The sequence below is a fragment of the Anarrhichthys ocellatus genome, unplaced genomic scaffold (assembly GCF_004355925.1).
Source record: "Anarrhichthys ocellatus isolate YVR2014 unplaced genomic scaffold, GSC_Weel_1.0 scaffold37, whole genome shotgun sequence".
Lineage (NCBI taxonomy): Eukaryota > Metazoa > Chordata > Actinopteri > Perciformes > Anarhichadidae > Anarrhichthys > Anarrhichthys ocellatus.
In genome coordinates, this window is record NW_022280067.1 from 51,512 (window position 1) to 64,151 (window position 12,640).

General features: G+C 41.5%; 1 protein-coding gene across 1 annotated transcript in view; it reads right to left on the bottom strand.

Annotated features, from left to right (window-relative positions):
- The window catches only part of slit3 (slit homolog 3 (Drosophila)), a 229,059-nt gene that overhangs the window by 41,969 nt on the left and 174,450 nt on the right, over positions 1 to 12,640 (bottom strand). The window contains exons 8-12 of the mRNA XM_031867001.1: positions 11,494 to 11,619; positions 8,667 to 8,810; positions 7,583 to 7,746; positions 3,430 to 3,580; positions 1,245 to 1,319 (exon numbers count right to left, since the gene is read on the bottom strand). Of these exons, the coding sequence (XP_031722861.1) occupies positions 1,245 to 1,319; positions 3,430 to 3,580; positions 7,583 to 7,746; positions 8,667 to 8,810; positions 11,494 to 11,619 (660 nt within the window). The remainder of the gene's footprint in view (positions 1 to 1,244; positions 1,320 to 3,429; positions 3,581 to 7,582; positions 7,747 to 8,666; positions 8,811 to 11,493; positions 11,620 to 12,640) is intronic.

Genomic DNA, 12,640 nt, shown 5'->3' on the forward strand with positions numbered 1-12,640 from the left:
ACACACACACACACACACACACACACACACACACACACATACTTTTTCCAGTTTAATTGCAATAATCAATCATGTCCCTTCAACTAATAAATGTTAACTCTTCTCTCCTTCATCTTAATATCCTCATCTTGTACAAGAGATATAACAGCGTAAAGTCATCACTCTATACACTACAAAGCACACACACACACACACACACACGAAAGAAAATGAGACAAGTGGTCACAGACAACTGGAAACGATTGCTATCTCTCTTCCTTGTGCACATAATGAGAAAAATGAAAATGAAAAGAGAGCATTTGGCCACAGAGACAATGACTTGAGATGATAGCTATCACAACTACTATAGCTTCCATTCATAGCTAGTTTTGTGTTTCCTCTTATCAGCTTTACGGAAGAGGAGAGGAGAGGAGAGGAGGGGAGAAGAGAGGAGGGGAGAGGAGAAGAGAGGAGAAGAGAGGAGAGGAGAGGAGGGGAGAGGAGAGGAGAGGAGAAGAGAGGAGAGGAGAGGAAAGGATGGGATAGAGTGAAAAAATGAAATGATTGTAGACAATCTTAGAGTAAAATGAAAAGTAGCATAGCAGATTCAAGGATAAGGGAAAATAGGAGGAGAGGAAAGAAGGAGATAAAGAAGAGAGGGAAGGAATTGAGAGAAGGAAAATGGAAATGAGTGTTAGCCAATCTGTATCGTCAGTGACACTGCTAGATGGTTAGCAATTTCCTCTCCAATAAATCAACCTCTGTCTTTCTCTATCTCGCTCTGACACACACACACACACACACACACACACACACACACACACAAACCGAGAGGAGGTTGTAGATAAGGAGTGACTGTAAATCTGAACCGAAGGCCCATCTTCCATTTCCATTTAATATTCGCTTCCTCCATAGCTTCCACCCACCCGTCCTTACTCTCCATCTCTGTCTGTCTCTTGATTCATGTCACTCTAATTTTCACTTCTGGCCTCTTTGTGTGTATTCCCTTCTCTCTCTTCACTTCTACATCTTCTTGCATGCCTTAACTCTGTCCTCCACAAAGTTCCATCTGTTCACATCCATCTATTCTTATTTTTGTCATCTTTTAATTGAAATGCTATTCATTCATTCCTCTGTATAGAACAGGGGAACAACTCAAAAACAGCACTATGAAGATACAAGATTCTCAAACTCCCTTTCAGGAGACGAATTGGGTAAATGCATGCATGATGTAATGAATAAATGAATGCAAAAATAATACGTACATCTTCTTCAAGTTAGGCAACTTCTTAAACGTCCCCGTAGCCTCCAGGACGGCAATCTCGTTGTCGTTTAACCGCCTAAAGAGAGAATGATAGTGTAATTTAGTTAGACATTAATTCTTTCATGAAACAAACTGCTTCGAAGTCAATACAGACAAATTAACATGTGCACACAAGATGGAGAGAGAAAGGATGTACGTGAGGGGGGAATGACCGCATGAAGGTTAAGAGGCCTTTAGTGACCGTTGAAGTATGATGTGCCGCAAAACCAGAGGGGGGGAGCGAAGAATAATTAAACATACTGGAGAAAAGGGGAGAAGAGAAGATGGAGAAGAGCAATGAATCTTTTCTATGAGGTCATCAATACCCACACTGCCCCTAAGCCCAGAGAAAACCGCTTGAGAGATAGGAAGCTCGACATCTGCTTTATTGAGGTAATTTGTACTAAAAGGGTGCAGCAAAAAGGATGCTCTTTGTGTATGTGTCTGAGAGCGTGTGTGCGTGTGTGTAAAAGAGGCAGAGTGAGAGAAATCGAGGAAAGAAAGTGAAAGTTCAGCTGGAGGGGACACTTTCTAATGAGATACAGGGGGAGTTTAAAGATTGATCCATCTGGATGAGGCCAAACTGAAATAACATATTGCAAAGTCCATATGGATAAAACAACAAAGATAAAACGATTCCAATCTCTTTACCTTGTGATGTAGTGAATGTACACATTTATTGAGTGCAAATAATTCTCTTAAAACTGATTCCTTCATACTTATTGAACACTCACAAGGCCAAGGTCAAGGATTTTTGTGGCTAGTGGGAAGAGAAGAAAGACAGAAAGATAGACAGAAGAGAGAAAGAGAGTAGAAAATATATAAGCCTTCAGCTCAGTCACAACCTCCCCTGATTTCCCCTGATAGGGAGGTTACACAGGGCACAACTGGCTGCTTGTGTGTGTGGCCTTCAAAAAGCCACTGGTTGGTTGTGTTCTTAAGGAAAAGGCAAGAAAAAGAGAGAGGGTGTCAACACAGTGGAAACTCTGATCTGCCCTTCAACCAACCATGAAGGACAGAGGTTATATTTTGGACATGGAGCACCCTGGGAACATATAACGGAGGGAGGATTGGAGGATGCAAGAGTTCACAAAGAGAAGCAGAACCAAAGAAATAGAGCGAGAGAGGAATTGGGGTCTACTGGTCTGTTGGATACTGACATTATTAGTTATCCAAAGTGGCAGCCACTTTTGAAGTCACCGTTATACAACTAATTCCATAAGCAACCATTCTGCATCTTCCTTAACGCTGCAGCGGTCCCTTATTCTGCAGCTATTCTCTATGAGTACCTCGGTGATAGCCATGGCATGATTCAGCATTATTAAGAACAACTTTGCCTCTGGCTGGATTTGTAATTACTGTGTGGAAATGTGTCTGGCTGATTTCAATGGCAGCACACTTTTCTTGTGTCGCATGTCTTAAATGACAAATCCCGTTTTTTCGGTCTTAGTCGGGGTGTGTTTTATGACTTTTTAAGTATTTATCATTTAAATCACATCATAGACATTTGATTTTATGCTTCTGAATTATGGATTTTCTTGCCTATTGCCACAATTCCTTAGCATAATACCAGCTTGTTTATTTAGTCAAGTAGATTCTGAACACATAGAGGCTTTTTAACCTTTTTTGCAATCAGGTTACGGTATTCCTGTTGCGTGTTATCTGTTACTCCCTTTCCATTTTTCAGCTGTAAAATGAATGATCCATGGGACTGTTCAGTATTCTAGTGTGAGACCCTTCACCAGACATGATGATGGCTCCTTTGGGACTTTGAGGGAGATGGAAAAGACTGTTGAGAGGCATCTGGTCTGGGAGCTCGAAAATGAAAAGCACATTCATGATACTGCTCTGAGAGAAAGGCAGACATCTGCGCGTGCATTGCATACACGCATTTGTGCGTGTCTTTGCATGTTTGCACGCCTCGACACACCTGTGCATGTTTCAATGTGTATATGGTTGAGCGTTTTGGTGTTTGCATGCGCCTGATAAAGTGAAAAACTGGTCTGTGGCATGTTAGAGGATGTGTGGTGGTTTACAGTTTCAGGTTAAAGCAGTCAAACACATGGCTTTGAAGCTGATATTTCATCATGTGTTTGCATACAATACATGTGTGGGTGTGTGTAAAAAGGAAAAGCCGGCTGACTTACAGGTCCGTGGTGTGTTCGGGGATGTGTGGAGGTACACGGGTCAGTTTGAGATTGGAGCAGTCGACCACGGTGCCTTCACAGCGACATTTCTCTGGACACACCAGATCCTGGAAACACTCGCTACTCAGACGACTACGGTAGTCCTCCTGACCTGCAGAGGAAAGAGGGAAGGAAAAACCGAAAGAGAAAGAGAGAGTTATATAGGTGAAACAGGAAAACAGGGAGGGAGGACAGAACACAGGACAGACAGGAGGTAGAAAGGGAAGGAAAGGAGGAAAACCAGGTAAATTAGAGGATAAAAAGATGGAGGGGAGGAGAGAAAGATAGAAAGTTGTAATATTAGCTTCTGGAGGTTTTTAATAAAATAAAAATACTGTTCAATTTACATATGACCAGATATAAAGATGTTCTACTTTATACCTTATATTCAACAGACAACATATCATCCCAATAAATATACAGCCAATAGTAAAAAAGGAAACACTTTCTGCCACTGCCAAGTTATCACTATCTGTCTAATCTGTTTCTCATTGGAGTTTGTTTGCTCTAATTTCAGATGTCAAAGTTGTAAAACATAACTAGCCAACCAGCAATTTGCCAGACATGAGTGAACTGTGTCCACCTCATCTATTTAAAAGAACAGGCTGCATGCTGCTGCAGTACTGTACAGAGGGGCATGCACAGGACTGAAGCAGGCGGCTGCGGTACATGGCTATGAATCAAATTAACAAACAGATATCCATGTGGTTTTATGGAATCATTTTGTTGATAAATGTGGTTTAACCCCGGATGTTTTTATTTAACAAGGTGAGCCAGAGACCACTTCTGTTAGTTAGATGTAATGTGAGCAGATATTTATGACCGCTAGTGCCGGTGGAACGGAGCTGGTTTATATCATGCAGCACTTGTATTTGTGCACCACAAACACACTTTATAGTTCTCACGGCTATCATTACCTTTCTCTCCCTCTCTTTCTAACCTTGCATGTCTATCTGTTCTCTTTCAATTTAACATTTTCTGTTTTTCGTTTTTATTTGGCACAAACTACTAGATTCTTGACTCTCTGTCTCCACTCTCTCCTGGCACACACCCTTTATGGCTCATGTGTTTTCAGCTCGTCGCTGTTTTAGAACAAGGACCACCTATTGAGGGGTCGTTTGCAGTGAACAACCTTGATTTGAACTCAGTTGTTGATTGCTGCTCTTCCAATGATGCCTTACTGTTTGTAGAATTGGCTGGTTAGCTCCTTTTAGTGGCAGAATATTTGATATCCCCGGGCTGCCACGCACCTTGTTGGTTGGCAAGTTGACAGAAAGGAAAGAGCAAGGAAAGAAAAGGGAAGGAAGAGAGCAAAGAATTTGGGGTGGGAAGGATGATATATACTTAAGGTAAGAAGGTAAGAATGAGGAAACCCGTATAACAGTATTAGCTTGACATTTTCCTTTAAAGTCCCTCAGTTGGAGCAGAAGAGGGGGAAAGCGGTTTGTACGGAGGTGGTGGGATCAGTCATGCTAGCCACTGAAGCACTGCCAGCGCTTTGACAATGGAGACAGGTGTCCAGGTGCAGCCAGACCAGATTTTGCTAGATGAAAAGCAGGTGGGACGTATGGGTATGGTTGTGAAAGTGAACTACAGGAGCTAGCATGGCGAGGTGCAGAGCCGGCCCTCTAGGCGTAGGCGGTATAGGTGAATGATAGAGGTGCCGTACATATATAGGGGCGCCCAAACAAGGGTAGAAAATAAAATTCAAAATGTATAACTTTTACATTTCTTTACTAATACAATTTTGTTATTACTATTACAAACTATTACAAAAAAAAAAACACAGCATCACAACTATGTCGCCTAGGAATAAGGACCTATTTCCTGGGCTAACAGCCATCCACAATATTGAAAATTATTCAGATTTTTAAAAAAAACACTCTGATTTTCCAGCACTCAATACAGCCAAGCAGTGTCCTTCTCCCACGCAGCGCATATTTTTTCTACCATGCATTAACACAAACGGGAATATTAACAACATTTTTTAAAAATACGTGAGTGAGAGTTCAATCCCTTCTCTCTACCTGGCCAGACATTGGAGAGCCTTGCGATTTCTTTACGTGTCAATGTTTCATCAGCTTATTCAATACGTCTAGCTCTGTTCTTCACTGAAACCATCTGAAAGCAAAATCTGGTGTCACTTGACATTAACAAGCATTTGAGAGCCTACAATGACATATCAATACTTTCCACATAAACAGAACAGGAAGGAACATGTAGGTCATGATTGAGCTCAAATGTATGTTGGAGTTGAGCATGTATGATGGATATGGGTGTTTATGAAGGGCTTAAATTATTGATATTCATCACTGATTGATATATGAATTGATGTTAGATTACTGGTCTATGTCCATTTAGTTCAACCACAGTTAGAGTCCCATGTATCAGAAGCCCTACACATGAATGCAGACAAACAGTATTTAGCCCTTAATATTTTGCTCCAAGGTGTGTGATTGGGTTGGAGAGGCAGGTGGGTGTGTGCTTGGCGGTCCCTGGCGCTTGACGGAACCATGTGATGCCACAGTAGGCGGGGCCACATGGTTAGATCAAGCACAAGAGACAGCTGCACGAATCAATCAGAATGCAGGTCCACACGGGAGGAAGGTGGGGCAACAGAGAGCTGCACCAATCAGTCAGGGAGGGGCAGGGTCCATACAGGATAGGAGAGGCAACAGACAGCTGCAGATCCACACAGGAGGGGGGACGGGACTGCCCACCAATAGCGAAAATGTCCACAAGGTCCAGAGCGGAAGAGGAGATGCAAGGAGAGGCATGGGACTGCAGACAGCAAGGGCTAAAGCAAAGAGGACAGCCATGACCGGCTTTAGGAGCATTTGTTTCCTTGATTAGCTCCATGGACAAAGCACTAACATTAAGGGCTTACCACTGAGACCTTCCATGTCAAATATGCACCACATGAGCTCATGATACTGCAAAGCACTCTGGATAGAAGCCTTCACCATTTAATAGTATTGGTTGTGTGCCTGGTTTAGGTTAGGACATACCATTTAAGATTGCGTCGCTTATTCACAGCTTTTTCACAGCATCACACTGTGATGGAGAGACTTGCTCTCCAAATATTTTGAGTGCTTTCTGTTGCTTCTGTTGTTGCATTTGTCTTCAGGGTTCATGCTCTAAATAAAACGAAACATCTGCGACAGAATTGACTACTGAATCCGGTCTCACTCCAGAATCGTCAAATACCACAACTTGCTCTATGCCCCTCGGCGTCTGACTCTGATGAACGGCAATCTGTAGTCACGTGAGTCTTTAGTCAAGTTATCCACAACCACAAGACCGACGCTTGAGGTGTAACTCGAGCGTCATAGCTTGAAGCGACTGATCAAGCCTCGGTATTTGACATGTCGAGAGTGAGAATGTGTTGGACTACTTTATGACATACCTGCTGTTATAGAAACCACGTTGTTGCTTATTGTAAAACAAACCCTTACATCAAATCATAAGAATGCTGTTACCTTATAATCTTTTGGTAAGATTCAGTGTCGGGTTAAAGTGACTGTTGGAGCAAAGATCCCCGTCTATGCTGCCTTATAAACCAATAATCTGCTTACAACCACCGTTCTCACACAATTCAAATAGTCTGTAAAATGTCTGTGAGGGGATTTAATTTTTTTTTCCCCCAGTGATCCATAAAAAATGCATAATACTTAAGACCTAGAAAACAATGTGAGGAGCCGCCGTGGAGAGGCTCCGAGGATGTGAAGTGTATACAGTCATACACAGACACACACTCATTTGCTCACACAAGTGGGTGATCACAGTCTATGGTCAGTCCCTGCTGGGTTAGTTATTGTGCTGTTGCAGTATATTGAATTGTTCTGTGTTGTAATTAGTGAGACCCATGGCTCATATCAAAGGAAATAACAGTAATAAAATTCCGCCACAGAGAGATTGTATGTGAATGCTTGTGTGTGTCAGTAAACACATATAAGTTTTCTAATTACACATAAACAAACATGCTTTTAAAACTACATGTGTTTATAATGATTTATCTGTGCATCTTGACATTTTACCCCTTAGCCTTCAGAGGTGACTCCCTGCTTGAGTGCTTGTGTGTGTTCAGGTGTGTCAGCGTGAACCCGTCTCCTACCTGTGCACCTGAACTTCTTGCCTTTAACCTGGCTGATGCGCTTGTTAGCCAGCCTTCTGGGGTGGCTGCAGCGCGCTCCACTGGTTTCAATAGGGTTGTCAAAAAGGTAGTCCGCCAGCCACTTCAGGTGACAGTCACACATAAAGGGATTCTGGGCCAGATGGCTGAGAGCGAGGGACAGAGAGAGAGAGAGAGAGAGAGAGAGAGAGAGAGAGAGAGAGGAGGGAGAGAGGAGGGAGGAAGGTTTGTCACAGGCCAAAAAAGACGACAACCGCAGAGTTACAGTTGCTGACTGATGCCAAACATTGCTGATTCAACCACATGTGTACGATTTTACATCTGTTGCTCTTAACTTCTGGTGTCTGCTACATCTTTCCTCAAGAAGAAGCTTCTAGCATACAGCAAGTTAGGTAGTCTCTGTTTCAAGCAGCAGAAACACTAATAACCTTCATTTATTATCCAGAGAAGAGAAAGAGCAACTTTAGGAAAGGAATATGTTGAGGTATTGTACACATTGCTTGATTAAAAAGCAATCTAAACACAACAGTGACACATGTGCAGTTCTGTTGGCCTCTTTCCTCTCTGTGTCTGGATAATCATGTTTAAACATCAATGCATAACTTGATATTCAAATATTGATTATGTTCATTGTCTATTAAAGCACCATTATGCAACCTTTTTTTGAACCTTAAACCTTAATCTAGGACTGTGCAGAGTCATATTTGTGCAAAATCCTGTAATATTACTCTTCCCTGTCAGTCAACATGTTTTTTTGGCTTCTGACGACGTATTTGCCGGTTCCAAGTCCTTCAGCTTGTTAACAAACGCATGTGTAATGTCTTTCAAAGCCTCTCATGGGGCTACATTAGGTCAGTTTGCAAGTTTTGTCCAACTAACTGTCCAAAACCTTAATATATTCAATTTCCTGTAATATATGACAAGAATAACAGCAATATGTCACATTTCAGAAGCTGGGACCAGAAAAACATTCAAAACGATTAACCAATTATGGAAATAGTTGCCAATTCATTTAAATCGAAGCAGCTGGGTTAATGAAAAACTCTTGAAGCCTGAGTATACTTACAGAGTCTTGATGGAGCGCAGAGGGGCGAACAGTCCTTTGCTGATTGTTTGCAGTTTGTTGTCGTACAGCGACAGCAGATTGAGGTTCTGCAGGTCTTGGAAGGTGTTGACTCTCAAACAGTTAATTTTGTTGGCATTCAGCAGCCTGAAACACAAGCAAGAGCCCTTTGTTATTCATCTCTTTTACTTTACATTTTTAACTTAATTACCTCTGTGCACAACACAAACAAAAGATGCATGCAGATAATGAGATTTTTTCTCAGATGCATCTCTACTGAAAAACCACAACTTTTCTCCCCTGTCCTCTTCTTCTTCTCCATATTCCCTCCCCAGTCCCTCCCTCCAGCCTCTCCAACCCTCTGCACACAGCCGTGATTATATTTTTTTCTGGCTGTGACACATAAATCTGAAAATTGCGGTTGTATATATTTTCATTTTCCTTGCTGTTGGGTCTCGCTGTGATATCTTGTTTTGATGGGAGAGACAGTTGGCAAGGGTAAAAAGGATGGAGGAAAAGATGAGATAGAAGAATGGAGATGGGATGGGGGAAATAATGGAGCGAGACAGTGAAGGGACAGGCGAAAATGTAATTCTGAGTGACAGAGATATACAATTAAGTGAAAGAGGCCGGCAGTAAAAAACGGAGAAGAGAAAGGGAAATGAGAAATGTGATAGAGGGATTAGGTAAATGACAGGAAAGGTTTGCACCGCCACCCTTTCCTACCTCTCTCTCTACCTGCACCTCATTCACTAATATAGCCAAGTCGACAGCTTTTCGCTTGTACGTCTACCGTTCTTTTTTCCACTCCTTGTCTCGATCTTTTTACTCTGCTTTCACACAAAAACTCTTTTCTTCTATTCTTTGTTTCTTTGTCCCTCACACACTCCTCCCTCTGTCTCTCTGTGTCTGACAGGTAACTAACTCTGTGCAGCTCAGCTTAATCATCTCAAGTCGTCCTAACGAGCGCCTATACTGGCACAACCTGCCTATACACACACACACACACACACACACAGGCAGATACACGCACACACATGCTGCTCTGCGACATATCCACGCCTCATTAGGCAGCTCACAGGGGGAACTAATTACTTGAAACTGCACCAGTAAAAGAAAGCAACACAGACAATATAAACAGCAGACCGGTAGCTATACAAAGCAATAAACACATCTTTGTCGTGGACGGTTGACATGCTGCTAGATTCACCAGTCAAAGCTAATATATGATGTATATTTATTACGCTATATGGTAGAATGACAGCATCTTGAAATGCCTGACAAACTGACCAATGTTTCTCATCTATCAGCGGCAAAATATTAAAAGACATGTTCCCTTCCATTGCTGCTGAGAGAGAGCGCCAACACCTGCAGGCGTCTAAGTGGGATTGACCAATGATGTGGTGGCAAGACATGAATATTAACTAGTCATTCAGTACTTTATATATTCAGCGATTGAAGCAGTCACAAATGCACAGAAGCAGTCTTGAATTATCCTCTTAAGGGATCACATGTGCAGCTATCAACTACAAATATAGCATTCAGTGTTTAACATTCTCACCTTGTCATCATCACGACAAGGCGTGAGGGAAATACTTCTCCTGGTAGTTAATGTTAACGACCTCACACAAATTTAATTTCTCTCTCTGGTTTTCTTCACTCTCTTTTCTAATCGTATCTGCATTTATATGTTTCTCCATATTAATTTCTTCCTTATGTCCAAGTCTTTTTTCCCCATCTTTCCCTTCCCCATCCATTATTCCCCCCCGACCTCTTCTCTCTCTGTGTCTGACTATGCACCATGCATCCCAATGATCCACCTAAGCCCGTAAAAGGTGTTTGTGGGTTAGATTCACTCATCCTCATTCTCTTTGCTTCGCTTCACTTTACGATGGAAAAGCCCAGAACATAAGCTGTTTCTGCAGTGGACTGCGGCATTTGCGAGGACCATATGCCCTGTACAGTACCACTGTAGCTGTTACAGGAGTCCACATTTTTACTGCGTGCTGTACCACTGCTGCAGTTTGAGCCTGTGCCCACGAGAAATTATTCACAATAAATAGTTTTCCTCTTAGTAAGACACTAAATGTTAAAAAGAGCTATGCGAGATTACAGTTTTTATTACAGTGCATCAATTTGGTTCATGTTGATCATTTAAGCAATACTTTTCTGTATACACACAGGATGCAGGACAGATGGAGGGTGAGAGCACAAAGAGGGGATTCTGCTATAGCTGCCACTGTGTAATAATAATGATAACCAAGCATTGCTCTTCCTCATAAAATTACCACCATACTGCACATTGAGGCATGGCGGTGATCTTGGTACAAAAGTAATGTACTATAGCTGCAACTCCAGTACAATACTAAACACAAATACAGCTAATCCACTTAACATTATAATGCTCCAATTGGAGCTAACTTCATGGAAATACTAAGGGACACTGCAAGATTTATTTTTATATGTCCGCGAACGCTGACATAGGAAGTTGTTTTTTTTTCACACACAACTTTAGTCACACACTGTAAATGACACACAGCAGTTACGTTCCTCGCCCATACATCACATGCAATAAGGGCCTTTGAGTGTGCAGGTTGTCCTTTATTTTACATTTCACATGTTCCTTGGTTGCCACTTGGTCCATTTTCTAAAAGAAACTGTAGCTGTACATTATTTCTGTCACAAATCCATGACGATACAGCGTTTCCATCCCATATTTGAGTGTGATTTTCTTTTGTTTGCTGAATAATGTATGTCATTGTTTTCTGGAGGCACCACACTAATACACACAGGTACACACATAACAACAGACCACACAGATAGTACTTACAGTAGCTGCAGGGAAACCAGTCCATCAAACAATCCCTTGGGCAGCTCTGTGATCTTGTTTCCGTACAACACCCTGCACAGGACAGTCAAAACAACATCATTCAGGTTACAGCGGTTACAAGGCTGTCTTTATACACTAAGACTTATGTGGCATCTTATGGTATTTTATCCCATTTAAGTGTATTTTTGGGACATTTGTACTATAAATTTTGAATTGCTGTGATGAGGAAAAGCATAGTGTGAATAAACAGTTGCTACTGTCTTTTTTCAGGACAATGTGGATTTAATCAGTATCCCTTCACAGTTGGCCTCTCCTACATTTTGCAATCCCGAATCATATTAAGTGTAATTTAAAGTATTATAGCTGTATAGCAAAGTTCAATGTGGAGTGGCAGTGTTGGCTTTGCAAAATACATGTACATTTATATCAAATACTCTCATTAGATAGCAAAGTTGGATGGTTATGTCCAAGTGTGGTCAGAATGTCAGTAGCGGTCATATGAAGGTGTCTCAAAAAGGAATACCATGCAACTGCAAAATCTCATCTTTTCAGAAAAAAAGGTTAATGTTAGATAAAATTGTGTGATTTAAAAAAAAAAAAAAACTCGAAATCATCAAATTTGAACATGTTCACTGGTCAGCGACACTTTAATACAAAACCATTAGAAATGGTACCTTAAACCAAGAAGTCCTTTGTTATTATTTTGTTTTCTTTACAATCTTCTATAAAAGCCCACTAATATTGAGTTCTCCTGAAGGCAGAGATGACCCTGAATACTCGGGATGAAGAAGCTGTCATGCTCGCAGAGTTGGATAAACTATTTTAGGGACAAGAACTGAAGTAATGTTACAAGAGACAATGTTGTCTGTTTCCAGTGCATTTTTTTACTTCTTTATGTTAGAATATGCATACAAAAACAACAACATGGATATCACAGTCATTTCTCACCAAGCACACTGTTGGACCAATTTATGAAATTATGCTTTGGATGTGCCTCCAATTATAGTTGCAACAGTTTAATTCCCTTGAGCAAATTTATACTTTGCTCTACATCACGCCTCAGCTGGCCTCTACTGCAAAAGTTGTGCCTCTCAGTGACATTCCTGTTCAACTGACTCGGCTGTCTGTGTATGTGTGTGTGTGTGTT